At 35.3% G+C, this 27,627-nt stretch overlaps 2 protein-coding genes across 4 annotated transcripts in view; both read right to left on the minus strand.

Moving 5' to 3' along the window:
• Positions 1 to 27,627, minus strand: part of LOC134755424 (transcription activator GAGA-like) — a 470,096-nt gene that overhangs the window by 222,371 nt on the left and 220,098 nt on the right. The gene's annotated exons all lie outside the window — the stretch shown is intronic.
• The window catches only part of LOC134742282 (kinesin-like protein CG14535), a 326,650-nt gene that overhangs the window by 8,663 nt on the left and 290,360 nt on the right, over positions 1 to 27,627 (minus strand). For all 3 annotated transcript variants that reach the window (XM_063675350.1, XM_063675336.1, XM_063675342.1), the window contains one exon: positions 4,825 to 5,031. In XM_063675350.1, the coding sequence (XP_063531420.1) occupies positions 4,825 to 5,031 (207 nt within the window). The remainder of the gene's footprint in view (positions 1 to 4,824; positions 5,032 to 27,627) is intronic.

The following is a 27,627-nucleotide window of genomic DNA, read 5'->3' on the forward strand; positions in this document are numbered from 1 at the left end:
ATATCAAAATCGCTCTAAGTAATAATAAGGCGCGAGGGTACAGTAAATACATGTAAATAACATCTTTAGTACATGTGTATATGTATATATGTACGTTTCTGTATTGGTATCTAATCTACCTTTACTCACTTAAATACCTACTTACTTCGTATCGTACCTATATACACAAATTTACAGAAAAGGTATTTTGTGTTTATATCACATAGTTATATACCATAGGAAAAAGTAGTAATCGTTTCCAACTATTACTTACACAGTAAGTATGTTGTTGTTTGATACTATATGTAGAACATATGTACCATGTGTGTATGTTGTACGATGGTCCCGGGTTCGAAACCCGGTAAGGGCATTTATTTGTGTGATGAGCACAGATATTTGTTCCTGAGTCTTGGGTGTTTTCTATGTATTTTATGTATTTGTATATTATATATATCGTTGTCTGAGTACCCGCAACACAAGCCTTCTTGAGCTTACTGTGGGACTTACTCAATCTGTGTAAAAATGTCCTATAATATTTATTATTATTTATTTATTTATTTATATGTGCAGGAAAATATGCAATTTAAAATTAATAACGATCATAAATACACACTTACTTAACCTAAAAATGTAGTAATTAATTTTTAAATTCCGTCTTAGCAACCCCACTCGAACAAATTCATTTGGCGGGAATATTGAAATTGTTGTGAATGAAAATTTTAATGGCCCCTCGTCGCTAATTGAAAGCGTTTAGATCCGGAGCAAGGGGGCAGTTAATTATTAAAAAAACATCGCAATTTGTTATGAGAGGTGTTTTATCCAGTTAACGAATTGAGAGAATTTTAAGGTTTATTTGTTAAATGATTGTGCGTAAGAATTTTGAAATAATTTTTGTTTGGTTTATTAAAGGTTCATTAATAATCCATGATTAGATGATTACAAATTACAAGATCAAACCCCGGTTTTCACAATGTAACCGTCATTTTAAGAATTAAGAAAAGTCAGATTCATTATTAAGAAAATGCGTACAAATAATTGTCAGATTAAGCACAATTATAGTATTAACTTGGACCAAAATGACCAAATCCCCAATCTACTCAACGATTTTTTTAACCAATATAGACGTTAAAAGTGGTTAAGGTCGATCTCCACGGAGAGCAATATATCACTCATAACTTAATCAGACACGCCCGAGTAACTACGAAAAATCCCCTCTTGGGCTCCCTTACTAAGTACTATTAACAAATTTTACCTGGGGCCCATTTCTCGAACGGTATTAGACTAATAGTATTAGTCCACGAACTGTCAAATCTTTTGGGTTACCATGGCAACACACTAATAATATTAGACTAATATCGTTCGAGAAATGGGCCCCTGGGCGGAGTCACGTTCAGAGGCTAGTTTGGGGTACCTATGCAATGATGCATGTAATAATTAGGTAGGTGTCTGTACCTAAATGATACCTACTATGTAAATCCATTATAACACGAAGTGACCGTCCGCTAAGCTGGGCGGAGGTTCGTAAGCCGCTGTCAGCCCACTGTCAGGCTGTCAGCTGAATTATTGCACGCCACTGTACATGTACAGTCCAAGCGACAACTCAAACTACAATCATGTCGTGAAATTTAATTAAGTTATAACTTCTATAGGCAGGTACCTATATAGTAGGTATTCAATTACGCTACTTTTCGATTTAAAAGGTACCTTGGCGACAATAGATCAGGGTGCGTAGCCAGCATGCCAATCGTTTACACTCTGTAGCGAATGAAACGCAACGCAACTGTCACCGTCGCACTAATATGGAAGATTGATAGAGATACAAAGGCGTTTCGTTATTATAGCGCAAACGATTGTCACCTTGGCTAGGCACCCAGGGGGCCCAGCAAAGATGACAATCATTGATAGAAAAAGCCAATATGGAAATAATAGTCATCCCGATATATTTTCTTTTCGTTTAGCGTTTGTCGATGTACGATTGTCAGGCTAGGCCTCCAGCAAAGATGTGATAGAATATCCAGAGGCTTACGAGAATTGGCATAAAACGCCTTAAGCCTAAAACCTAGAAAACGGTTTTTTAATCGTTACCACATCTAGAGTAGTATAAAAATGTTCCCAGTTATTTGTCTGATATTTTATAATTGGTAATTAGGTATATGCTATAGAATAGATAGTAGCTTAAACTACCTACGTAGGTACTTATATCATAGACAAAACAAACATTATAGAAATGGCGTCGCACCACATAACTAAATGACTTACGCACAGTGCCATAATAATTTCATTAATGTTCGGTTAATACCCAATCGTTAACTGCCGTATTTTCGTGTAAATGTACTATTAGGAAACACGTACGAATGTAATTCCGATGCGCATTTAAGCCAGTGCCTAACGCGCTAGATAAAGGGGATTACACACTATTAATGACTGCGGAATGCAGAGTTACGGCGAAATTTATGAGGATATTGTGGAATAGTCTGATTAGGCTCAGGTAGGCTGTCATTTCATAGTGTTTTAAAACCAATCTTACCTGTTCCCTGTTCGTATGATTACGATAGTAATTTATTTCGCAAGTTAATCGAGAAATTTTTTTATAACTTAGGTAACTATTAAATAGTAAAACTAAAGTTAAGCATGTAAGTTGTGCGATAAAATAGCTGCAGTAAAATTGAGGAATATTATAGAAAATGCCTGACATTTTTATACAATGATGGAATTTTGTAAGAACGCAAAACTTGCTAATATCCGAACGATGTACGCTTTACAATGCAGGCATTTCGTTTTCCACGGAGCGATGCGAAATATTGTAGCCAGTTTTTTTTTAAATTACTAATTCTAATAAGATATTTATAGATATTATATGCAGGCATCCTACAAATATTCTACCCGGAAGCAGGTACGAGTGAATAGAAAAAAAAAACTCCATTTTTATTTTAAACAATTACTACAATTATTATATCTACAAGCATAACGATATGTTTGCCTAAAATCAGTTATAAATGAATACATGCAAAGAAAATATATCATGTAAAGCTAATCAAATATCAATTCGAAAGTGTAGCGCTAGTACAGGATGGCCCAAAAATACGTTGACAAAGTTTGTTCTAATTGTTGTATTAAGTATTTACGTAACTAGTAAAAAATAAGTTAAAAATTAAAACTACAGTCTTTTTTATGCCACAAATATTAATTGTCTTCAAAATAGCCCCTTTCGCTTTGATACACAAACGCAAACGTTTGGTAAAATTTTCAACTGTATGCCGCAGCTCCTCCAAGGATATTCTTTCCCATTCTTCGGTAAGTGTTGCTTTTACTCTTTACTCTTCTTCTTTACTATTTTGTGTTTAGTAGCACAGGCCCTTGTTTCTACGATCACAAACTATAATCCATTTGATTTAGATCAGGCGAGTAGGGTGGCCACTCTTTTCAACTTATGAATCCGGGAAAATTATCTTTGCACCACTGCTGCACACTACTGCAAATACCTACCACCCCAAACCATAACTGAATCCGGCTTTTGGCGATGAGGATTGACTGCGGCTTCTCCAAGGCGACTAGAAGAGTAAATTCTGTCATTTTGGTGATTATGGGTCTGTTCAATACAATATCATATCATCATATCAATATAATCAGTAAAAAGTACATTTTCCCACTTTTCAGTTGCTTAATCAACCGACATCTCTCCAAGCGAACTTCTTTATCTTTATCCTCAAGAAGTTATGCTTTACGTAGCTTGTTTGCTTTCAAAAATACTAGTTTTAATTATTAACTTATTTTGTACTAGTTACGTAAGTACTTAATAAAATAATTAGAAAAAGCTTTGTCAACGTATTTTTGGGTCACTGTATTTAAGAAAGTCGAAATAAAATTAATAAAAATTGTAAAGCCAATATATCTACAAATGCACGGCGCGTGTGATACATGTCTTAATTTGCTAGAAATATTTTGTTTAGATGCTTATTAAACGATCTAGAAAATGTATTTTCATAAGAATTCTACAGATAAGACATTTTTAATACATACTTGTACCGGAAAGCGTATAAAATATTTTGTTGGATTCTAGTTTGTATAACCGGTAAAAGTTGCTGAACAAATGTTGGTCAGTTTGAGGCGTACAGCCTCCAGTTTAATTTATTGCTCCTGTTACAGGAAACACCGTGTATATTTAATACTAGATAAGAATTATGATATATCCGTTAAACTATAAACATCAGCTATTATAAATTATTTCCAATTCGCTATATATTTACTTCCGGTCCGTAAAATGACTTGAGTAGGTACTACATATGTAACACTATACCTTATCTATATAACTATACACTATAGTAGTGTAACATGTTAATGTGTTAGTTTTCTGCTGCCAACATTCCGAATAAGATAACAAAAATGCAGGAGCTAGTATAAGAAGTTGCATAAATACTTCATGACATTTTCTTCATCCTCGAGCAACGGAATACCTAATTTCATTTTATCTCCAAATAGCTGAACAGACACTTACCTCATAACGTAGACGCCGGGCGCGAAACGTTGAGAGATAAAATTTTAAAAAGGTCGTGAAACTAAATGTCGACACTTGCAGTTAAATTTAGTTTGCGGAAAGTAAACTAGCGCCATCGCACGGGATCAATTGCCAATTCTCGGTTAAATTGGGGATTGAGGGGGAAATGTGCTGGATATATACGTAATCATAGACATTTTAATAATTTAGTTTTAGAAGGCCACTTCAAACGCTGCATGGCAGATGCGACCACGCCGATCTTCCTCTCCTCGGGAGCGGCGGTGGCGCCGGTGGTGTTCTCGCAGAGACGTACTTATTTCTTGGTCTTGTCCACCAAGGTTAGATTTTACCTGAGAGTCATCCTGGGAGAAGATTGCGTCAAACGCAAACATCTTCGGCGCGGCCACGCCGACCTTCCTGTCCTCGGGGGCGGCGGCGGCGCCGGTGGTGTTCTCGCAGAGGCTCACTTGTTTCTTGCGTTTGTCCAAGGAGAACGTTTGGGTGCCACTTGTGAAGGGACCTTCACCCGAGGCGCCGACGCGAAGCATCACTTTCACCTGAAACAATGTAAATATAAATAAATAATAATATTTACATTTAACTATGTAGGTACCTATTTAGTCTTTTTTGTATATTAATATTATAACTATCGACTTATTATTAACTTAAAGACGGACGATGGACAGACGGACAGACAGACAGACAGCGGAGTCTTAGTAATAGGGTCCTGTTTTTACCCTTTGGGTACTGAACCCTAATAAGCATAAATAATACTACACTGTTACATACTTAGCTGTAAACCATCAAATTATTTTCTGCTACATAGCAAGCTCAAAAGTAGTATGGAGACATTACTTTTAATAAATTTAAGAGGCATTTATTTTTCTTTTATTGCCTTTTTACGCGGACTAAAAGTATTTTATCTAGTATTGTAAACTAATAAATGGAGTCTCGTGACCCACATAGGGCTGACAAGCGTGCGTGAGCCCTACGGAACCAATATTTGAACGCGTTGGCAAATATTTCCCTAAGGTCTGCGTGCCTTTGCACCCTCCGTCTTATAACAAAGAATAATCATTCCTTTTACACACTGAGTTATACCCGCTGGTGTAGCGGTGGGTGCTACTGGGTATTGTATGTATGATTGCGCCGAATGATGCTGTAGATGCAGAGAGGACCTATGACCTAAACATTTGTGCAAGTCCTTTATGTTTGCGATTGATCGGCTTAACTTAACGAGTTTCAGTAATACCTGAAACGTTTACCTGTCTCAAATAGTGTTTATATCATAATAAGTAAATAATGTGCGAGTCGGAACGCAGCTTCTCTTCAAAGCAATCTTATTTGAATACGGTTCGTTTAACGCCATCAAAATGCTTTGAATTGCTGTGGAAAGATAAATATAAAACTGCAACATAAAAATAAAATAGTTTAAGCTAACTTATAAAGATTTGTTTCTATTCACCTGTTTGACGACTTGAGCACCCACGTTACATTGTACAACTTTACTGTTGTTTGAAAGCGGTGAATCAAAAAACTGTTATTTTCAATAAATACATCATCACTCATTTATTGACCGTAGCGTTAGCGAAGGTCTCCGTTTTGACTGGCGTTTTGCATTCGTATGTCCGGATGTTCCCCTCTACAGGTTGCAATTCTTAACAGATTCTCGTGAAATTTTGTGACCAGATTCTAAAATTAAAACGTTTTTCTATCAATCTCGTTTTTGGAATTTTTTCAAAATGCGGACTTCGGCATCAATGATTTAAGGGCCAATAGCGTCTATGGCGCTTAAGGCCATTGTGAGTTCACTGTGATAACGACTCAACGAATGCATTTTATAAGCTTAACGCGAGGTCTACAGCTCACGGAGCCACTAGTCAATTTCAAAGTTACATAATCTATGCCTCATATTATATAAAAAAAAAAAAATTGGTGCAGCGTAGGTTTTTTTTATGGACAACTTGTAAGTGGCAAAGCGACGGGCTGGGGCCATTGAAGTGAAAGTTTTATAAACAAAAAATATCACTACAACATTTTTCCATCTTTGACGGTATTCAAGTGTTGACTTTGGCTTTTTTTACCAAGCAAGTATGGTCACGCGCAACGAGGTAAGCTAACTAAACCGACAATGAATTTACGAGCCTTGGTTAAGGGTTATTTATATGTATCTGGATATACTACGCCAACATGTAATCGAAGGCGCCACTAATCCACTAAGTCACTTAGCGATTCAAGTCAAAATCGTGTCGTAATTAATTTGATAGTAATTACTCAACGCGTGATTCGCGGGTCGCGTCGCTACTGTGCTAACTGGCAACTAACTAATAAGTTGAGTTGAATTACTTGAACAAGTTGGCAGCATTGTGCGAGTGTAAACTTATCTTTTATCAAGGTAGGTAGGTACATACCTGTTTTAATTGCATTTCACATACAATTTGGATTTAAGTAATTCATGATTTGATCGAACCTAATATGCTTTCAAATAAGTGTGAACATTTTTTTTTCTGTACAGTACTCTTATAACTTCTTATATAAATAAATAAATATTGCAATTAGCACAACGTATCAGCATTGCGATACAGCGAGGAAATGCCGCCAGCATCCTTGGTACAATGCCTCAAGGGCTGGCCTATTTAAGATTTAAGCTAGTTATTAATTTCGTTTACGTAGTACAACTGTATATATCTTGTATGTAAATAAATATTTCCGAATATTACAGTATCATTTTTGATTCTTAACACAATGGCTAAATAAATTACAAACCAAAACGGCAATTGTTTATAGTGGTCTTAATTGTTAGTTTGGTAAGAGATTACTCAGATTACCGACAGATTGAACAGATCAATGTATATTGACTGTAGATATGGATGCCGATTGCCAGTGTGATCTCAAATAATGGCACGAGCTGTCAATGTAAAGCTGCAACCACACGGGCGGCGTCAGTGGCTTAGAGGCGTCCCACATACATAGATTTGAGCAATCTAGGCGGCCAAAAGTCGAATTATCAAAAATCAACATGCTGATAAGCCCTTAATTACATTATCTAGTAGATCTAGTATCTAGTATCCCCCACCCCTTTAACCTCATTTGATAACGTTAGTGCCGATCAACAGGTAATTGAAATTCGGTCTTCACTCAGCGTACGAATCAATTCTCGGCGCCTTCAATTTTGCTTATGCTTAAAACAGGTTAAAAAAAACTTCGTATTTTAGTGTAGTAAAAGTGATGGATTATGATAATTCAGGTATGAATCTTTTAACCTAGAAACCTAGTATATATTGAAAATAATTTACCTTAGTTTATTATATTTAATTAGAGCTCAAACGTAACACCTTTTTTGAAGCAATTTTTTGTAGATTTTAGAATTCAAAAGCTATTTTGAAATATTTCTAAGTCCGTCCAAGCCTTTATTTTAATTTTAATCATTTAATTTCATGTTTAGCATTCTATAACTTATAACGGTTTTTGCCAAGATCTGCCTAATGCCAAAAAAGGTCGATCGAAATTTATACAGTTTCAGTGAATAAAGTATACAAAATGTTCATTATTTTCTACTTGGGTAATAATTAGTTTTATTTTACAGAATCGTCCAGTGCCTCTAATGTACATATAAACAGGTACTCGGTTACTACAGAATCGTCCAGTGCCTCTAATGTACATATAAACAGGTACTCGGTTACTACAGAATCGTCCAGTGCCTCTAATGTACATATAAACAGGTACTCGGTTACAGTGATTTTAAATAAAAGCTTTAAAAAAAGCTATATGTCGCGAAACAGTGGAATTATTGCTGCCTGGCGGTAGCTAAAAAAAACAGACAGTATCTCTAATTTTCAAAAACATCATTTTTATGTTTTTATTCATTAATTTTGTTTTTATAGTTAAATACACGATTTTAAAGAAGATAGACGCAAAAATGTTATTGGCCGACTAGATGGCTCAAATCTACGTATGTGCGTCCGCTCCCTACCCGGCCGACGGCGAATCAAACGCTCTATTGAATTTAAATCCTCTTGCTAATTGAAAGCGATTTTTTGACGGCTCAGTTTTTTATTGCAATAAGACCCTTTATTTTTATTTATCATACAGTTGTTTTTAAGTTGCTATTGTAATTTTTGTTTTAGGTATAGTTGCTTAAATAAATGTAACGACATCCTGCAACAACGTTACTGCTGCAGCGTTGACGCAGGCGATATTACTGTCAATCTCTTTGCTGTATCGATAAGGACGTTCAATCTGTCACTCATTCTGCCAAGGAGATTGACAATGACAACGCCTGCGGCAATGCTGCAGCAGTAACGCTAAAACAAAAAATAAGCTACAATTATAACACCACGACGAAAACAATAGACTGAAACAAATTAAATTTTTCTCGTTACCACATTAACTTCCCTGTTCCACCGTCTGCCTATGTATCAGCCGTTGATGAGTAAATCCATAAATCCTGACTGACGCACGGACCGCACGGTCGTCTGCCTGATATCGCTTGGTCGCACGCGCCCCGCTGCTCGTGTTTAACTTTATACCGACAGGCGAACTTGTATTCTAACACCATTAAATACAAACTAAATCTTGCTAGCAAAGCACAATAGGATAGTAACTATCCAGTAGGATCTAGGGTACACTTCAGCTCAAACAAAGTCTGGCGCTTAGTCCGAGAAAGATATTTGACAAAGTGCCTTTCAGTACTAACCGCCACTTACACCATCCCACTAACTCGGGGTTAACCGGTTAAACCTGGAGTTACCAGTACAATTTGACACTCGGTTAACAGTTTAACCGCTTAACCCCGGGTTAGTGGGATGGATGGTGCAAGTGGCGCTAAGTGACTAGCTTTAATTTAACAACTTCAATTCATTTTATCGTCGGTATTTTGAAGGTGTGAAGAGATTGGATTTTCGACAGTTAGTAACTATTAATGTGTCGTTTTCAAGCAAAAGGTACCACTTTGTCGCTTGCCATAAGGACGCTCGTACAGGTTATTCGTATAAAGATACTAGCAAATTTCGTCCTTATGGTAAGCGATAATGTGGTACCTTTTACTTAAAATCGTCACATTTGATGTAATACCATTTCAGGATACCTGTTTGAAAGCCTGTTTCTTTAAAACAAGGTGACCTACTGCACTTTTTTACTGTATCATATTTACCTGACTCAGTTTGGTCATATTATACAATAAAGCAAACTAAGAAAAGCTCTTCAGTAAATAGGTTTGGGGGTTATACTTATACTTACTTACACTTGCTACCTAAATTTTTGCTGACTCTTTTGGAGCTTACCAAATGGGCTATTATTAAAAGGTCTTGAAATTCTAATAAACTTTAATATTCCTTCTCCTTTGTCCTTCTCTATTCTAAGAAAACCCTCAACTTAAAAATTGAATACATGTATATTTCATTACATGCTATGTAGATATTAAATTATTCCATAAAAAATGACAAACTGCCAAGGGAGTTGAGGAAAACACAAAAATAAAAACACATCTCGTGGCCAACAAGCTAAATGGCGCGTCAAGCAGCCATGTTCCTTTTTTTAACAATAAGATTTGTAATGACGTATCTATCTTTGGCTTTTGACTACGAATTTTGGACGTACAATAAATGTATTGATACTGCCTGTTCACTGATAATACTATAGTGATTTTAGTTTTATCAAAGCTGTAAAGTATAGAGTCTGTGCAGAAAGAGAAGAGTCGTAGAAAGTATAGGATCCCATATATTTCACGACTATTCTCTTTCTGCATACTATCGTTTGCTACATGCGTTTTTAAAGCCTTAATTAACAAGTTTATTGAATAAGTACGGCTTTTTTGCTATCTACAGGCTGTAACAAAAAATAGTGGGGATCCATTTAAGGGCATATTCGGTATCTTTTTTTATGGGGCAAGTCGTCCAAGTCGGCCAACCCTCCGTACGAGTCAAAAAAATTTTAGTCAAAAAAAAATCCTTCTTTTTCCTAATCTGCACCGGTATCATGGTCGCGTTTTTGTCACTTGTAATATCATGCGCCACTTTCGCACTTACGTACTTGTTAGAGCGTGACAGCTATGGTGACAAATGATAGACAGCCGTCCATCTTAGCCCCGCTGAACACGATACCGAATATATATGCCCTTAAACGGATCCCCACTATTTTTGTTACACCTTGTAGGTGTAACAAAAACCATATTGACCTATACTCTTGACTCAATCACTTTATCTCTTCGAATACCTAACGCAAACAAGTGGTTTGGCTGCATCGGTATCCTTACACTCTCTACATTCCCATTTGTTTCTTCACCCCTATAATAATTCCGGTTACCACAGAAGATCTTTTACAGCATATCTACGATTTGAAATTACAATAACCAGACTCCCAAACGTAAGGGGAACTCGCGCCCTTGTTCAGTTATGCTCGAATCCGCCGAAGCGGAGTGGAGGCAAAATTTAAATTTCCGGAAAATTGGGCCAAAGCCGAAGGTGCAGCGGAGATGCGCGGGCGACGAAGTGGAAAATTAAACAAGATAATGAACCGTTCGGCGCCTCAAATGTGCTAAACTGAGAAATTTATATAGGTAACAAACTTGGAGAGTCAATGATACAGATTATGACGCGGTTGTTTTCATTACCATCATTCAATTTAAGAGCTGGGCTCTTGTCGGTGCAGCGTGATGAAGTTGTCTCCACGTTGGTCGTTAAAATACTATATTTTTGATGCGTAAAGTCATACCTATTTACTAGTATAAGTATAACGGTTTAACTCAACAAAACATTTCATACAACAAAATATCTTTAGCCGTGTATTTATCATTTGTAATTGTATTACTTACTCCTCAAATCAGCATTTAATAGTATTTAACATTAAGAAGCTGTAATATCATACTGTGAAGATATAAATAGGTAATAATCTATTAAACCGGACGAACGATTTCCATAAAATTCGAAAAATATAATTTTGAAAGCAAAATCTTATAAATGCTGATTAATTTTACAGTAAGGAAAGTATGAAACCAGATGATCCCTGATATAAATCCTGGGTTTGTTTGTCAGGTTATCCTTCAAAATATCGAAAACGTGCCCTAGCTTCTTGAGTTCCCATAAATATTCCTTTTTTATGATAGATTCGAGACGAGTTTGTTGACGAAATGAGTTTTTCGGCGTGAAGTTTATCGGCCAGGCGCAGTTTGCGTCGCTTTACCGACAGCCCCGACATATTTACCTATAAGTAAACCTTACGGTCTTCGTTTTGTGAAAAGGCTTTCAAGGCCTGTTTATGCGTTGTTTTACGGCTTGTACTTTTTGCGTCGTAAAATCAGTCGTTGAGAGTCCATTTAAGTATTGTATTCTTTAGCACGCCGGCATAAAATGGTCTGCTGATGGGACAACTTACTAAGATATAGGTACATCAACGTTAGAAATCTACTTAGTTAAAATAACGTCTAGTGATGGACGCATCTGTACCATAATTTTTTTCGTTTATGTTCATTATTGTCACCTACCCCGAACATTTCGCAAGCCGAATTGAATATATTTGCAGTATATTACATATCAAATTAAATCTATCTACGACATAAGGATTTAAATCACAAAAGTAAATTCTAGGACAATGTTATGAAATCTCAGCATTACGCAGTTTAGGAGTATACGAGCAATAAAGGAGTGTCACCTGCGGACACAGGGGTAGGCGGAATGAGCTGCGAAATATCACTTGCGCCGCCTATATAGCACCATTTATGAGTTTTGCCAAATTTATGACGTACATACACAGCACGCGAGTTGGTTTTATTATTTCTTAACTGTTTTGATTTTTACTTCAGGTTTCTAGTAAAACACAGGTTGTTTTAACTGTTATGAACATAACAAAAATAAGTACATAATAATCGAAATAATAAACTGGCATACTCGTTAGTTACGTAGGTCATTTGCTAGAACGTGTAAAAAAATGTGTTAGTATAAAAGTTTGTTAATAATACAACAAGAAAGGTACAATAATATGTAATAAATAGAAATATAAACATTAATTGAAATCTAATTTAAACAGAATATAGAACTAGAGTTGTAAAGGGGTCCACTGATTATCAATCAGTCCGCCAGACGATATCGACCTGTAAGTTGGAACAAAAATTTGACAGTCCCGAACAACTGACAAGCCGATATCGTCCGACGGACTGGTAATCAGTGGGCCCCTTAAGATTAGAATTACAAATGTACTATGTATCACCTTCTATTTGAAACGGTAGATTTTATGGTTCTCAAAATGAACCACCGCTTCATACAAACGAGTGACTTACGTTCTTCCGTCCCACGAGAGGGGACGAGATTATCCTGGTATGAATAATGTATGCTCTGTCACTGCGTCATTGTTATGTGTGACGCCACTGGAAGATATTGCAAGGCATTAGATACTTTTTGCAAGTTGTCTTACGTTATTTTTGTAAAATAATTCGGTGGTTTGGTTGGTCTTCATTTGAACGGCTCAAAATGAGTATGTATAGGTTTCTATCAACCTTGCGTACAAATGAAAAAAACAATTTTTTTTAATAATTTGCTTTAATTATTAACGTATAGATGATATACATATATATGTTTGCTTTACATAAAGCTGTTATAATGAGCAATTGAGCAGTTAATATAGTTATGTAAAAAGTTAAACTGTTAATTGTTCGTATGATTCTTTGCTATTTACTTACGTGCAATACAAGCTCAAATTGTTCATTAAATTAACGTAATTAATGTAAATGTATTCGTATATGAAGGTTTTGTTGGTTGCCTACATTTTACCATTACTATGAATTAAGTTTATAACCATGAAATATCTCCGGAAACGCCTTTTAAGTCTCACTGGCTGAACAAACATTTGCCTATTACTACGCCGTAGCTTGTAGCATGTATTTTCTGCCACGTAGCGAAGGTTTCTATTCAACAAAACAAGCGTGGCAAAATTTACGTGGTGAATATTTTTGTCAATCGACCTTGTTTTTTGTAATGGTCAGGTGTCGTATGGGACCAACCATTAAACACATCCAAAGTTACAATTTATATCTAGTGTACATATTTTACATACATATTTCCTTTTCATACAATTCCTACTTTGTCGTAAAATAAGGCTATTATAAAATTATATAAATTAATTTCATGATAGAAATTCGTATATTTGTTTCGTCGATGCAACCTTTACTTAATTATGTAATTGTCTTTCATGAAATAAATAATCTTATTTTATCTTGTAAATAAGTGTAAAATTAATCATATATAATCCTTAATTTTGTCAGTAGCGCTGAATGACGCCTTTGAACATTAACATTAACATTAACTGATTCAAAAAACCGTGTTCCGTCATCATAATTAATAGCTATCACGTGATAGCCATATTCATTTCATAATACCATTGCATACAATATTTAATTATCAAAATTAAACGCGCTCTGCGAGAAAGCTTCCGTTCTTAGACGACCAATTGAGGTTAGATATTAAATCAGAGCATACGTTTAATAGAGGGCAGGATGAAATATGTAAATCGCCGTAAGCGGTTAACATCGTAATATTGTAAACGACACTTCTCCCCTATAGGTATAGGGGCGCACGATGTTCAGATACTGGAAGGAGTAGCGAATGATCTCTATTTATTATCTAATAATATATACAGTACCGGCCTGTCACTTTTGAGTATATATCACCTTTGAGTGTTTTTGTATGAGCTTGAATAGAGTAAACAATATAGGTTAATTTGTAGATTGCATATTTTACTAGTCATTTTATACAAATATATGATGAATATTGCAATGAAATACTGTGAATTACAATAGGATACTCAGCATATTATTAAAAAACCTCTATTAAAAAAAATGAAGGTAAACAATACAAGAAAAAACCACAATGAAAAAACCATTATATGAGACCAATTTTTCTCATCACCCGTACAAAGGAATACTACTAGACTACCTAAAGCAGTGAGGTTGAAGTCACTCACAAACATATAAAAAAAAGTTATACCGTAAAAACATGGAGGTGATATATTATTGGCCGGTACTGTAAACTGAATGGAGGCTACTTGAGTTGCACTGAACTGAATATAAAGAAAAAAACTTAAAAAATCACAATTATCAACATCATCAATCAATTAAAATAAGTTCTGGCAAAAAATTAAATTCGGTACAAGCTTTGATCGCTGACTGTACTTTTTTTCCACAGGCAACTAATACTCATCGAGACAATCATTATCTCTATTATCTTAAGAATTATTCTAAAAACCCCAAACACAATTAGGTTTCGTTGTTTTATCACAGAGTTCCTATAGCCACCTCCATCAGATCAGCTCGATGGTAGTATCATAATATTGCATTGTCACCCGACTTACATATGTATGGAAATTTTCTGCTTCGGTCGGGAAGTGGGTCAAATTTAACTTGTAAGATTTGACCCGTACATACATACATACATAGCAAGGTAATAAAAAAGCTTGTAAAAAGTGATCTCCATACAAAAATGTTGCCTATTATTAATTTCATTTAAAAATTTAAATCAGGCCCATATTACAAATTTAATACCTTACAGACTAACATATATATTATATATGCATTTAATAAACTTAAAAACTAAACACTAGTTAGGCGATAAAATGGCGTGGCTCCTTTGAATCGTCTGGTCTATAGTATTATAGTATAATTATTATATTTAACTTTTTTGGAACCACGATTGTAAAGGTTATTTAATATACTCGTAAATGTGTGCATCAAAAATGGATATATGAAGTCTTCGTAACACGGAATAAATTACGAACATAACTATTAACTATTTATGCCGTTCTATTTCAACGATGTCTTATGATTATGATAATATTCAAACATAAATATTTGGCGCTTCTAGCAGCATATAGGTCCTTTAAATCAAACCCCGAATTCTTCCGGCAGAGATGCTATCTCAGCCGGTATAAATTCGTGAGGGGGCAGGTGAAAATTATCAAAGGGGAGGCAGACTCAAACCAAACACAAGTCTCGGCGCGGGCGTTTATCTCCGCTAATGCGAACTCGAAATAAAACATGGATATCCTGAGAGGAAGTTGCGTATTTTAAATTTGACAACCAGTTTTGCTGCCTTGCCTACGCAGCCGATGGTCCCAGGTTCGATTTCTGGTATGTGAGTAGGTATCATAATCATAGCTGAGTTTTGGGACATTTTTAGGGTTCCGTACCTCAAAAGGAAAAAACGGAACCCTTATAGGATCACTCGTGCGTCTGTCAGTCTGTCCGTCTGTCACAGCCTATTTTCTCCAAAACTACTGGACCAATTAAGTTGAAATTTGGTACACATGTGTAAGTTTGTGACCAAAAAACGGACATGTAACGTAAACAAATTAATTTTAAACATAGGGGCCACTTTTGGGGGGTAAATGAGAAAATTAAAAAAAATAGTTTTTCAAACTATATCGTGTTACATATCAAATGAAAAAGGTCATTATGTGGATCTCAAATATATTTTTTAAATAATTTTAGGATAAACAGCTTAGAAGTTATTCAAGAAAATAGGCAAAAAATGACCATTCCCCCCTTTATGTCCGAAACTACTGGGTCTACAATTTTGAAAAAAATACACAAAATAGTTCTTTACCTATATATCATAGGAAAACCTATTAGAAATGTGCAGTCAAGCGTGAACCGGACTTAATTACTTAGTTTTTCATGAAACCCCTACGGGATATTTCACTCACGTTTCACATTAATAATACATTGTTTAAATTGTGTAATGTACGGAACCCTTGGAACGCGAGTCCGACTCGCACTTGGCCGATTTTTTTAGTTACATTACATTATTGCTTACTTAAAAAAATACTAATAAGATTCTTACAGCCGCGAGCCCTCGACCAGTCTGTAGCTCCGTCCGCTAAAAAAAGTAGACCTACAGTACTCATTTTATGAGTCTTATTGATCTTACTGTCGGACTTAATAAAGGTATACTTATTATACTCGACCAGTCTGTAGCTCCGTCCGCTAAAAAAAGTAGACCTACAGTACTCATTTTATGAGTCTTATTGAGCTTACTGTCGGACTTAATAAAGGTATACTTATTATACTCGACCAGTCTGTAGCTCCGTCCGCTAAAAAAGTAGACCTACAGTACTCATTTTATGAGTCTTATTGAGCTTACTGTCGGACTTAATAAAGGTATACTTATTATACTCGACCAGTCTGTAGCTCCGTCCGCTAAAAAAGTAGACCTACAGTACTCATTTTATGAGTCTTATTGAGCTTACTGTCGGACTTAATAAAGGTATACTTATTATACTCGACCAGTCTGTAGCTCCGTCCGCTAAAAAAGTAGACCTACAGTACTCATTTTATGAGTCTTATTGATCTTACTGTCGGACTTAATTTAATAAAGGTATACTTATATAAATTCTCGTAGGTATTTACAGTGAAATAAGTAATGTCCCATTTTTCTCGATTTAGGATCAGTGTGACGGGACGGGCTAATTGACGTCGTCGGTTATAAAGACGATTCCAAAATTGTTGTTAAAGCATACGAGTATTACCCTACGATATACACTTTGCATCTCGAGTTCAAACACGCGAAACGTGAGCCCGATTACACAACGAATAAGCTTAAGTCGACACTGCGACCATGGTAACAGCCGGTGAGATTCGTGTTGCTACAGATACAATTAAAACAAACTTGTAGAACTTGGCATAACAGCAACGTACTCATATTATAATTCAGTAAGTAAGGTACACATTGTTGTAGCGCAAGGATGTTATAAATTATGAAATATTTCTGTTCAATTAAGGGTCAAGTTTCTTAATAATTATTGTACCTATATTTTAACGTCTTGTTAGTTAACACTGGTTCGGTTTATAGTTAATTGTTTTAACAAAAAAAAAAACTCGGTAACAAAAGTTCTTAACTGCAGAAAAATGCGGATGATACAAACTTAATTATGTCTCAGAAGGGGTAAAATTCAATTAAAATTTTATTCAGCCGCCGACTCGAACTCTAAAGCAATTGTAGAAAATTAAGTCCAATAGGACATTGCGAAATGTCGGCTGTTTAGCCGTGCAGTGGAATTGATAGTGGCGGTAAATCCAGGGAGGAATCGCCGCAAACGATCTCATAAACTGCGAAATAAAAACGACTCGACTGAATTGTTGCTGATGGGTGAGACGCATCGTTGCCGTGCGAGCCACGTTCAAGTATTGCAGGTACGAAGGCAACTAAGAAGGCAATGGCTTTCAGCTGCAAAAAGTTTAACAAACTTTATACACACGAACATTGTAACAATTTTATATGGACGTAACAAGTTATTGAATTTGAAGGAGTAATCAAGCGTAAAAGATATTGTGGCCCACCATATGTAGTGTGTGACCAACGATTGACGGTGTGTTTTATTAAACACCTAGTACCAACTTAGGTTAGTACCTAAAGTATATATATGTATATATATATATATATTTATTCCACTAGGTTCATATATATATATTTAAATACACTTATACACACACACAGTTACAGTGGCTCATATACACTTGTATATGATAGACCGCATGCCGACATTTAAAAAAGGGTTCGTGTTAATTTATTTAGACATAAAATATGAATAAACGAACTCGAATATGTAGTTACGTTTTAAAAGCAACTTAGGTACGGGTTCGTCCACATTACAAATAAAATGCCACGATTCGAGATAAATTTAAAAGTGAAAAAGGCAAAACATTTGAGCGGGCAGGGGAGTAAAGTGCCTCATTATGGCTCGATGGTGCTCGAAGGGCGTTCGGCAAAAAGTTAGCAAAGCCAGCTAGACAACGGCGGATCATTAAGCGAACGACTAAACTGACGGAAACATTGATCCTGGAATGGAAACAATTTTTTGGCAACACTTTTTAATTACAAGTAAAGTGTATAAATAATGAAAAGAAAAACTAATTAAAATATCAACGTCTGCATTATATGTTTTGCGTCACAAACACAAAATATTGAATAGGGACCTGTATCATTATCATTATCATTCATTCATTCATATAGTACGAGTACTTAGGTAACAGTCAATCTAGTTCCTTTTATGATTATATTGTCAAATATTCATAAGAAGTATAAGAACATCTCGATCGGAAAGGGTCCATAAAAATTCGTTTAAACACAGCACACTGAAGACGCATTGTAACATTGGAGAAACATTTGTAAAAGTGTAGTATCATGCAGCAGGTTAGAGGGCCCCTAACTGTCACACAATAAGTTTGAGAGCGATTACGTGACTAAGCGGGGCTTCTTCAACGCCACAAATTAAACAAGTTTTGAATTTCAACTCACTGTCGAGTTGCAAAAGTTAATTATTAGTTAAACGTTGTTTTGTCTAACGTTTGGTGTGTTTTTGTTAAAGTCTGTGTTGGTTGCAACTTTTAAACATTGAATAACCAATGAGAAAAACGCAAACATGACGAGAAAGCATTGATCTCCAAAGATATTAAGGCGTTGATATGTACATTAATAGTAATATAATTTTATTACATTTAATGGTTATGATTCTTGCAAACAATTTGCGTTTTGAAGTAAGTAAAACGATTTTTACTAGAGGACACAAATTAAATTAATTTTAATCAAATACTTTAACTTGTGTGATTTTAAGTAGAAACACTACTTAATTAAAAACTGAAATAAATGTCATATATGAAAGAAAAGGTGACCAAGTTTTCTTGCATATATGACATTTATTTCGGTTATTAAAACAATTTTTATTTATTTTCATATCACAATTTCAGGGAATCCTTTCACCGCTTTTCAATCGTTACATACGTTACGTACTATGTTTACATGTATTAATTACTTCCAATTACTCTAATCAGCCTCCCATTAACACTAAACATTTATCATCGCTTTTACTAAGTATAGTAACATAAATCACAATTTTAAGTTTAGAAAATTCGAATACACCTGACGACCATAAATATTTAAAAGCAAAATCTTCTTTAAAGTTGGCTCGATCACTAAAATCGCAAGTGTAGGAGATATGGAGTAAGTTGTAAATTTAAATCACTAAGTCTAGCGAGTTGGGGAAGTTCGGGAACTTACTGCAAATTGGATTACTGTGGCGGGCTAGTTTGACAAGGCGCAAACTGCGCGCAGCTGCACGCGAGCTTAGATTCTGAAGTGTACGCAAACAAACTGGATATTTTCTTTTCAGCTCGTTTGCGAGAGCACCGAGTCTCTCCCAATACTATAAAGTGGAAAACGTCTTAACTAGGCTAACTTTAATTCTGACCCAGTTATAAACTGAATTTAGCTTCTCAATCATTCAAAGCCAGGAAGTTTTTCTTATGGTTTAGTGGCAATAATTAGTAGAATATACCTTAGTATTAAGTGTTCAAAACTGATATTCGTGCATTTATTAATTTTATATTTACTGCAAATAAAAACATGGAGGTTTCTCCTAGTTTGGCCGTCAAAGTACTTGGGAATAAGCTTTCCTCGGGAATAATTCGAAAAGATTCTGAGACTGGAGCCCTCTAATACGAGATCGTGAACTCGGGTTATAACAAAGGCTAGCAAAAAGTTAGCTATTTTCTAGAACTTGGGAGAATAGCATGTATTTGGTACAAGGATTGTGGCTCTGAACTTTTGGCAATCCACAGAATTTCTTTACGTACAAGCTTATGCTGGCAAATGCCACAGGATTTAAAAATATGACTGAAATAAACAATTTCAAAAATTGTATATTTTGAGAAACTTATCTATTTGTAGAGAAATTTCCCAAAACATACAATTACTTTTTGAGAAAGTAAAATTGCAGTTTTTTTACAAGAATATGGTTTCATTCTCCAACTTCTCACACTCTGCGTGCGAAAATCCATCCATTCATAGCGAACTTCAAAAAATTGTGTAATTTCAGAGAAAAATAACATTAAGTTTTTGGTCTACTTTAGTAGAATAACATATAATTCTAATTAGAATCAGTTGCAAAATCAGCGCTTAGAATAAATATAATTACGTTGGTTTCGTGGTAAACTTCAGTTGGGAGCTCAAGGAGATTCGTAAGACAAATTAGTTCCGCGAACTAGCGTATCGCTTGCATACCTGATGCAACTGAACTAAGCTCCCAAATCCGAAAGCTTGAAGAAACTTCACCATTAGGTGTTACGTAGAAAGGAAGTGTAAATCCACTCTAGTTTATGCCGTTACAATTTTTTTAAACGATTTTAAAATAGATTTGTAAGAAGACGATTTAGTTTGATCACGCAATAAACTTTTTTGCTTTAAAAGTGAACTTCTTTATGGAAGCAAATTTAGTATTTTTTTCTCAATTATGATTAACTACGACATCTAGTTAGAACACAAATGAACAAAGAAATACAATATCTGACACAAAGTGAACATGTCGCCAAGTTTTTCTTCTGCAAAAATTATTTCACCCTTACTTGCTACTTTGACAACTTCGCTGCACACGTTGAGAAAAATACGTGACGCGAGTCGGGAAGGACCTAAACTTCGGCAAAGGGCCTAATTGGGTGAGATGTACCAATGGTGGAAAAGAAAGTTATTGTTGGCAAATTCGTCACGTCAAAGGGAGGATACAAAGTAAGTCGACTTTTGTTTTATATCATAACTAAGTTGCGTGTTTTATGTAGATATCTAGACGCTCGCATTCATAGGTTCTTAAGAATAATTTTAAACCTGAGCGAGTAATATGTGTAAGGACTTGCTGATTAAAACAACGACATATTGGAAGTGTTCTTTATTCTCTAAAGCGCTATCCTACTCTAACATTATTGTTTTTACATATATCTATCCTTATCACTCTTACGGGGTTATCACATATCGATTGTGTGGTTCGACCTGAATATCGACTTTGCCCTTACATGCCCTTTGAAATTTAATTTGAAAAGAATATTTATATTATTTTAATTTTAAATTTCACATCTCTATTACCCTTACATATGCAATGCTATAGGTAGTATGAGTACAACCAAACACACATACATCCAAATTTAGGATTCTACAAAATATGATCTCTAAATTGTTTGAACAATATTGCAATTGCTTTTGCATAGTAATTTGCGCAGAGCCCTTATACGTTTCTATTATTAGCAACAGTCGTTCTAATATGTCGTTGTTGTTGTTTATCAGTCAACATTTTTACGGGCTTTTGCAGAAGGGTGACATATGTCAATTACTACTGTGCATCCCTAAATACTGCCTGTGGTCTGAGCGGAGACAAACACCCGGCTAGTACATAAAACATTCACGTTTGGTAATTCTGTACAGACGCGCACAACAACGTTCAGCTCTTAAATCAATTACGTTTTTTTCTCATAGGTACCTTATTACTCGATACGATACTGGCGATATAAAGTATATGACAAACACCAAAAAACAATGTTTATTTCAGTTTAGAAAAGACGTCACGAATGTCGCACGGATGGTAAACTTGCTCAACATCAACAAGCCAAGCATTTGCCTAGCAGAGAAACATTAATTCTCTAACAAATTCATGTCTATACTACTAATGGGAGAAAGGTATTTTTAGGATAGTTTACGGTACAGATATTGTTATGAAAAGCAATTGAGTGTTACAGAGTGAGTACAATTTTACGCCCTACCTACATACAGGTCAATATAAGGTCTTGGTCTCCCGGTAAAACTTTAGAAGGCCACGTTGTACAAAAATTAAGGAAAAATGTAAGTAGGCCAAGATCGCTGTACGCAGAACACGAGCCTTAACCACTTTTGTCTACAAGTATACAAGCAACCTCGTTACGCGACAGGCGCGTCAACGCATCACGCGACGATATACGGCCCAACTTAATAACGGGCCAAGTTTTTAGCGTAAATCTTCCGCACGTGTGTGCTGCGTCGTGTGCGAACCGCTTAATGATTGTTCTAGTTTTCGATTGCTTTTATTTGTAAATAGGCCGTGTGTGGTAAGGGCAGCATGGAATTAGTTTGACTATTACAGCAATAGTTTAAGATGTAGTTAAGAAGTGTTCTGTATAGTTAAGTTGAGCACCTGTAAGAAACTATGTGAACCGTGGTTGTATTAAGTACATGTTAAAACCTTTAATGTTGTTATTAGTAATGTTTCCTCTTATATGTAATAACTAGAACCTCCTTAATACTATTCTAAATAACATAATTTTTCATATACATACATTAAATACGCCAGAAGAGGGGCGCGGACCCGGCAGGCCCAGACGGAGATGGCGGGACGACCTAGACACCTTTCTCAACAACTGGCCGGAGGAGGCACTATATCGGGAGTCGTGGAAAACAAGGGGAGAGGCCTTTGCCCAGCAGTGGGACACCATAACGGGCTAGTAAAAAAAAAATACATTAAATTATTATAAATACAAATATTACAATGCATTCAATGACTATTCATTTACTAATTTTTTTAAATATATATTTATACCTCTTATTATTCTTATTTATATTTATATGTCACTCCCTAAGGCCTTGGCAGAATAACAGCGTTGGAATTTGCCTCGTTTGAAAATTGCAACAATATGCTGAGACAGGGCCTCTTCCCTACTGCACACATTGCTGGACCCGTGTAATTTTTGTTTTTAATGTGTTAATAATTTTATTTTTGTTTTTGTTTTTGCTATTATTTTTATATTCCCTTTTTTAAGCATCTTATTTCTTTCATCGTATTGTCCTGTGTATGTGTGCTTTATGGAATAAAGGTCTTTCTTCTTCTTCTTCTTAAGACAGATCTGCCTAACTCATCCCCCGCTAGCACTCTGTTACTAACTAGCCCTCTTTCCACGATTATTTTCGTAATAAAAATCTTATATTTTCATATCTACAAACATCCAAACTTATATACTTATACAGACATAGTAATACCTTTTGCATTGATAATACCTATATAATGAGTAGGATAATCTGTAGGTGTTTATTAAATATTATTTTTGTTTACATATATGTAATTTTCATACCAGGTCAAATAGACATAAAACTATAATAAATAATTACGAAATCATAATAAGGCTACCCCATACAATTTCAAAAGGTAACGTTTCCCGATACGCATTCATATTTTAAGTCTCCTGGGCATACTTGGCCGCCACCAAGTAATTACCTTATACTTCAAATCGCAAGCTCATTTCAAATTGCGACTGATATTTTTCAGCTTCATGAAGATAGGATTTTCTGCATTCTGATTTAATTTCTTTCATGGAATAGACTTTGAATTTATTAATAAAGGAACCGATGAGGTAGTAGAGTAATTTAACATTTAAAATAGCGTTTTTTTTTAAATAGTACGTCGGTGGCAAACAAGCATACGGCCCGCCTGATGTTAAGCCGTCTCCGTAGTCTATGTACGCCTGCAACTCCAGAGGAGTTACATGCGCGTTGCCGACCCTAACACTCCTCTCCCTCGAGCTCTGGCAACCTTACTCACCGGCAGGAACACAACACTATTAGTAGGGTCTAGTGTTATTTGAATAAATAAAAAAAAGCTTTTAAACCTGACTGTGGTACAAAAAGCTCTAAATTAATTATTCAAAATTAGGTACTTGCTTAATTCATCGACTACACTTGGCAATGACACTCATGAATATAAAAAAAAACCATGAATATAAACGCATGCAAGATGAAGGATATATAAACTTAGAACAGTTAAAAATAAATCACATGTTATCAAAGAATGTATTTCTAACTGATATAAAATGATTGTAATACAAAGCAAATTGCAAATGTGTGTGTATCACACATTTGCACCATTTGCCATGAAAATAGTAAACAATAAGAGAAACACGCCTGCCGTTACGAGTCGAGCATTATTAGTTTCGCTCGTGAACTCCGCCACAAAGTTCACAGGCCCTGGAGAGCGGCTATATTAAAGTGCAGAACAATAAATTTAAATAAAGCATAGTTATGGCGTTTTCGTGTCCGCCACTGTTTTAATGTAACTAATAGCGAGCGTGTAATTCGGTGCTTGAGAGTCGGTTTGGTGTCTCACCTGCAGTCAGGGTTTTAGTTTATTTCAAAGTAAATGAAAGGTAGATTTACCAGCTACTATTTGAAACAGGCGAATAGTTGTTAATGAATTACATTGAGTCCAAGGCCCTATCACAAAAAACGTTACAAGTGTACAAGTCGACAATATTGTTACGTTGTAGATAATGTGTTACATGAACAATTATTACATATACAATTACAAAAGCGGAAAATAATATCATATTTTTTCAGATGCATTTTTATTTAGGTAATATCCCAAAAATGGGTCTAACGATTTCGATGAAATTTACAGTATAGGGGCGTATGAAAAGGGCAATTCGATCAAACTAGGGTACATTTTAAAAATAATTAGTTTGCCCGAGTTTTCGCGGTAGCCCAGTGGTTTGTAAAGTAATGATTCGATTTAATTTTCAAACCAGAGGCTAACGAGGGTGAAAAAGCGATCCAGCAAGGTTTTATTGTTAGTAAGATTCGCTTTCGAGTGTTTTCAAATGAGAAAATTTAATATTTATAACATACATTATTTGGTGTGTGTGAAGTCCCCAATTCGCATTGTGCTAACGTGGCTGCCTAAGTTGCCACGTGGAGTGGGATGTAAGTATATACTATATATATACGTTCGGGATGATAATAAAATCATTGTTCATATGATGTAGTCTAATTTCACGGATTTTCGAATGAATGCCCGCATGAAAATAGGAATATGACAGATCGCTACTGTATCAGATCTACAAGTATAATATTTACAAAATAATCACACAACTTGTAACACAAAACATGGTGCGTATGTCAAATGTAGATTTATTCCTACAATTTCCATATTTGTAAAAATAAATAATACAATTTTGTTGCTTATTATGTTTTCTGGTAAACAAACTTGTTAAATCTACAATCTTGTAACTTGTCACTTGTAAATTGTAATTGTAAGTTTTTTGATATAGGGCCCTGATGTCTAACGTTCAAGTTAAATAATGTTCAAGCGATGCAATTTGCGCATAAATACTAGCATGTGGCCTAACAGACTATCTCTCTCACATTCTAATTCGATCTGTTCGTGTGATTAGTTGATGAGATCTGATTGAAAGCTTGGTCACTTTTTATTTAGTATATCAATTTCAGATTTTAATTTAATAAAATATTTTAAGCTTTATTGAACATCTGCAGATGCGTTTAATCATTAGTAGTAGGTACCTACACGCGAAGTCAATAGAAAAACCTGTTTTGTTTTTTCCATCAACAACCCGTTATTCCCATTGTAAATTAAAACAACAATGTTAGTGAATCAAACCTAAGGCCTCCACAATAGGACTTTGCTCCACTTCCACAGCCTCCAAGAGAATTGGTCTGTCTCAAAAAGAGGGCAGCTTTTGACAAACAGTTTCCTCCCATTGTGTTGGAAAACTGCGAATTTGCTTACATTTCAATGTATATTTGGGTCAAGTTATACAAATAATATAAGAGTGATAGCAAATTGTGCACAATGCAACCAGATAAACACAGTAGCCATTACCATAATTTAGAAATTAGAGGTCCTAGGTCTGAAGTTAGAAAATTATGCGTATTATATTCATATGCTCAAAGATCTAGCCTCAAAGGTCTGAGGCCCAGTTCGATAGTTATAGGTACTATAGATAGAATAATAAATAAATCTAACTAAGTAGATTATGATTTTAACTTACTCACTTACTTGGCTGGCGCGATGACCCAAAATGAGTCTTGGCCTCCAACACAAGAGTACGCCACTTTGCCCGGTCCAGACTCCAGAGCGATATCACGCCAGCTTTCGCCGACGCCGAGCTTACGGAGATCCGCCTCCACTACATCAGCCCAACGATATCTAGGACGACCAACAGGACGGCGTCCAGGGTTTAATATTTTAGAATGTTATTTATTTTATTGATTATCACTAAGATTGTTACTAAATCTTAGGTGTTAAAATCGACGTTTTATTAATGTTTACATACTCAAATCAACATCACGTTCAATTTCAGAATAAAGCTCACAAATTGTCCAGAAATCCCGTTTAATCGACTGTGAACCACTAACGGCGGTTTCGCGTTCAGAAATATTGTATATCAGCTACTATACGGTTATTGTAATGCTTATTAGGTACTCGCGGTGACTGAAGGTATTTATAGCATTAATTGGACAAACGTCGCGTAGTCACGGCATCACCGCACCCGCACCAATGGGTTATAAATATGTTTCTTAATGGGTCACGGGGTACGCTTTTGTCTTTCTTTGGTTAGTGTAATTACGGAATCGGCAAAATATTATTCGGGATAACTGGTTTATTTACTTAGTTATCTAACATTTTACTCATTTTTATTTTACTTATAGGTGAAAAAAAAATGCTTATTTATTGTTTGAAAAAACGTTTTTAATCGTTAAATTTTAAAAATTTACAATGGTCGGATTCAGAAAGATTTTTCATAGCTAGGGACGATATACTACCACGCGACAATAATTGTGTATACCTATTGACTATATTTGTGTATGTGTATTTTTATATTATTTATACCTATTAAAAACCACTTAATATACATTCAAAATACCCAAGACTCAAGAAGCAATATTCTGGCTATACATGCCATACTACCTTACGTGGTTTCAAACCCGGACTTCCATCCATCGCTAGGTTCGCTACCATACAGTTAGTACCAAACAAACTAACTGTATCCACTTTTCTGTACAATTAGTATGGCAACTTGGTTACTTAAGTTGGGGCACCGATCGTACCTATCTATCAGCGACGTCATATATTTTTATTTTATTGTATGCAGGTACGTTTACTTGCGCTATTACGAGTTAAACTGTAACTTTAATCTTTTATGCATAAGAAACCAGAAAAAAAGCTTGAGTATGGTATACATGGTTGCCATGTCATACTGCCGTTATATACAATTTACGATTATGACTATCATGAGCTTGCATGAAACGCCTATTATTAAAATGTATATTACGTAACAATATACGACCTTGCAATTATTATTTAAGAACTGAGTGCTAGAAGATAATACCTAAAGTTTTAACTCCAAAATAACTGCCATACTGTAGCTTATCCAGTACTTACTTATACAACTTTAATTCCAAGTAAAGCTTCATCTACATTAGCATTAGCACCCGTCGTGAAAAGATACTACTATCAGTGTAGTAAATAAAGATGTGGCCACACTACTACGCCATTAGCGAGAGCTTATCTTCTTCTTTATTATGTGCATATGT

Source organism: Cydia strobilella, chromosome 1 (assembly GCF_947568885.1).
Source record: "Cydia strobilella chromosome 1, ilCydStro3.1, whole genome shotgun sequence".
NCBI lineage: Eukaryota > Metazoa > Arthropoda > Insecta > Lepidoptera > Tortricidae > Cydia > Cydia strobilella.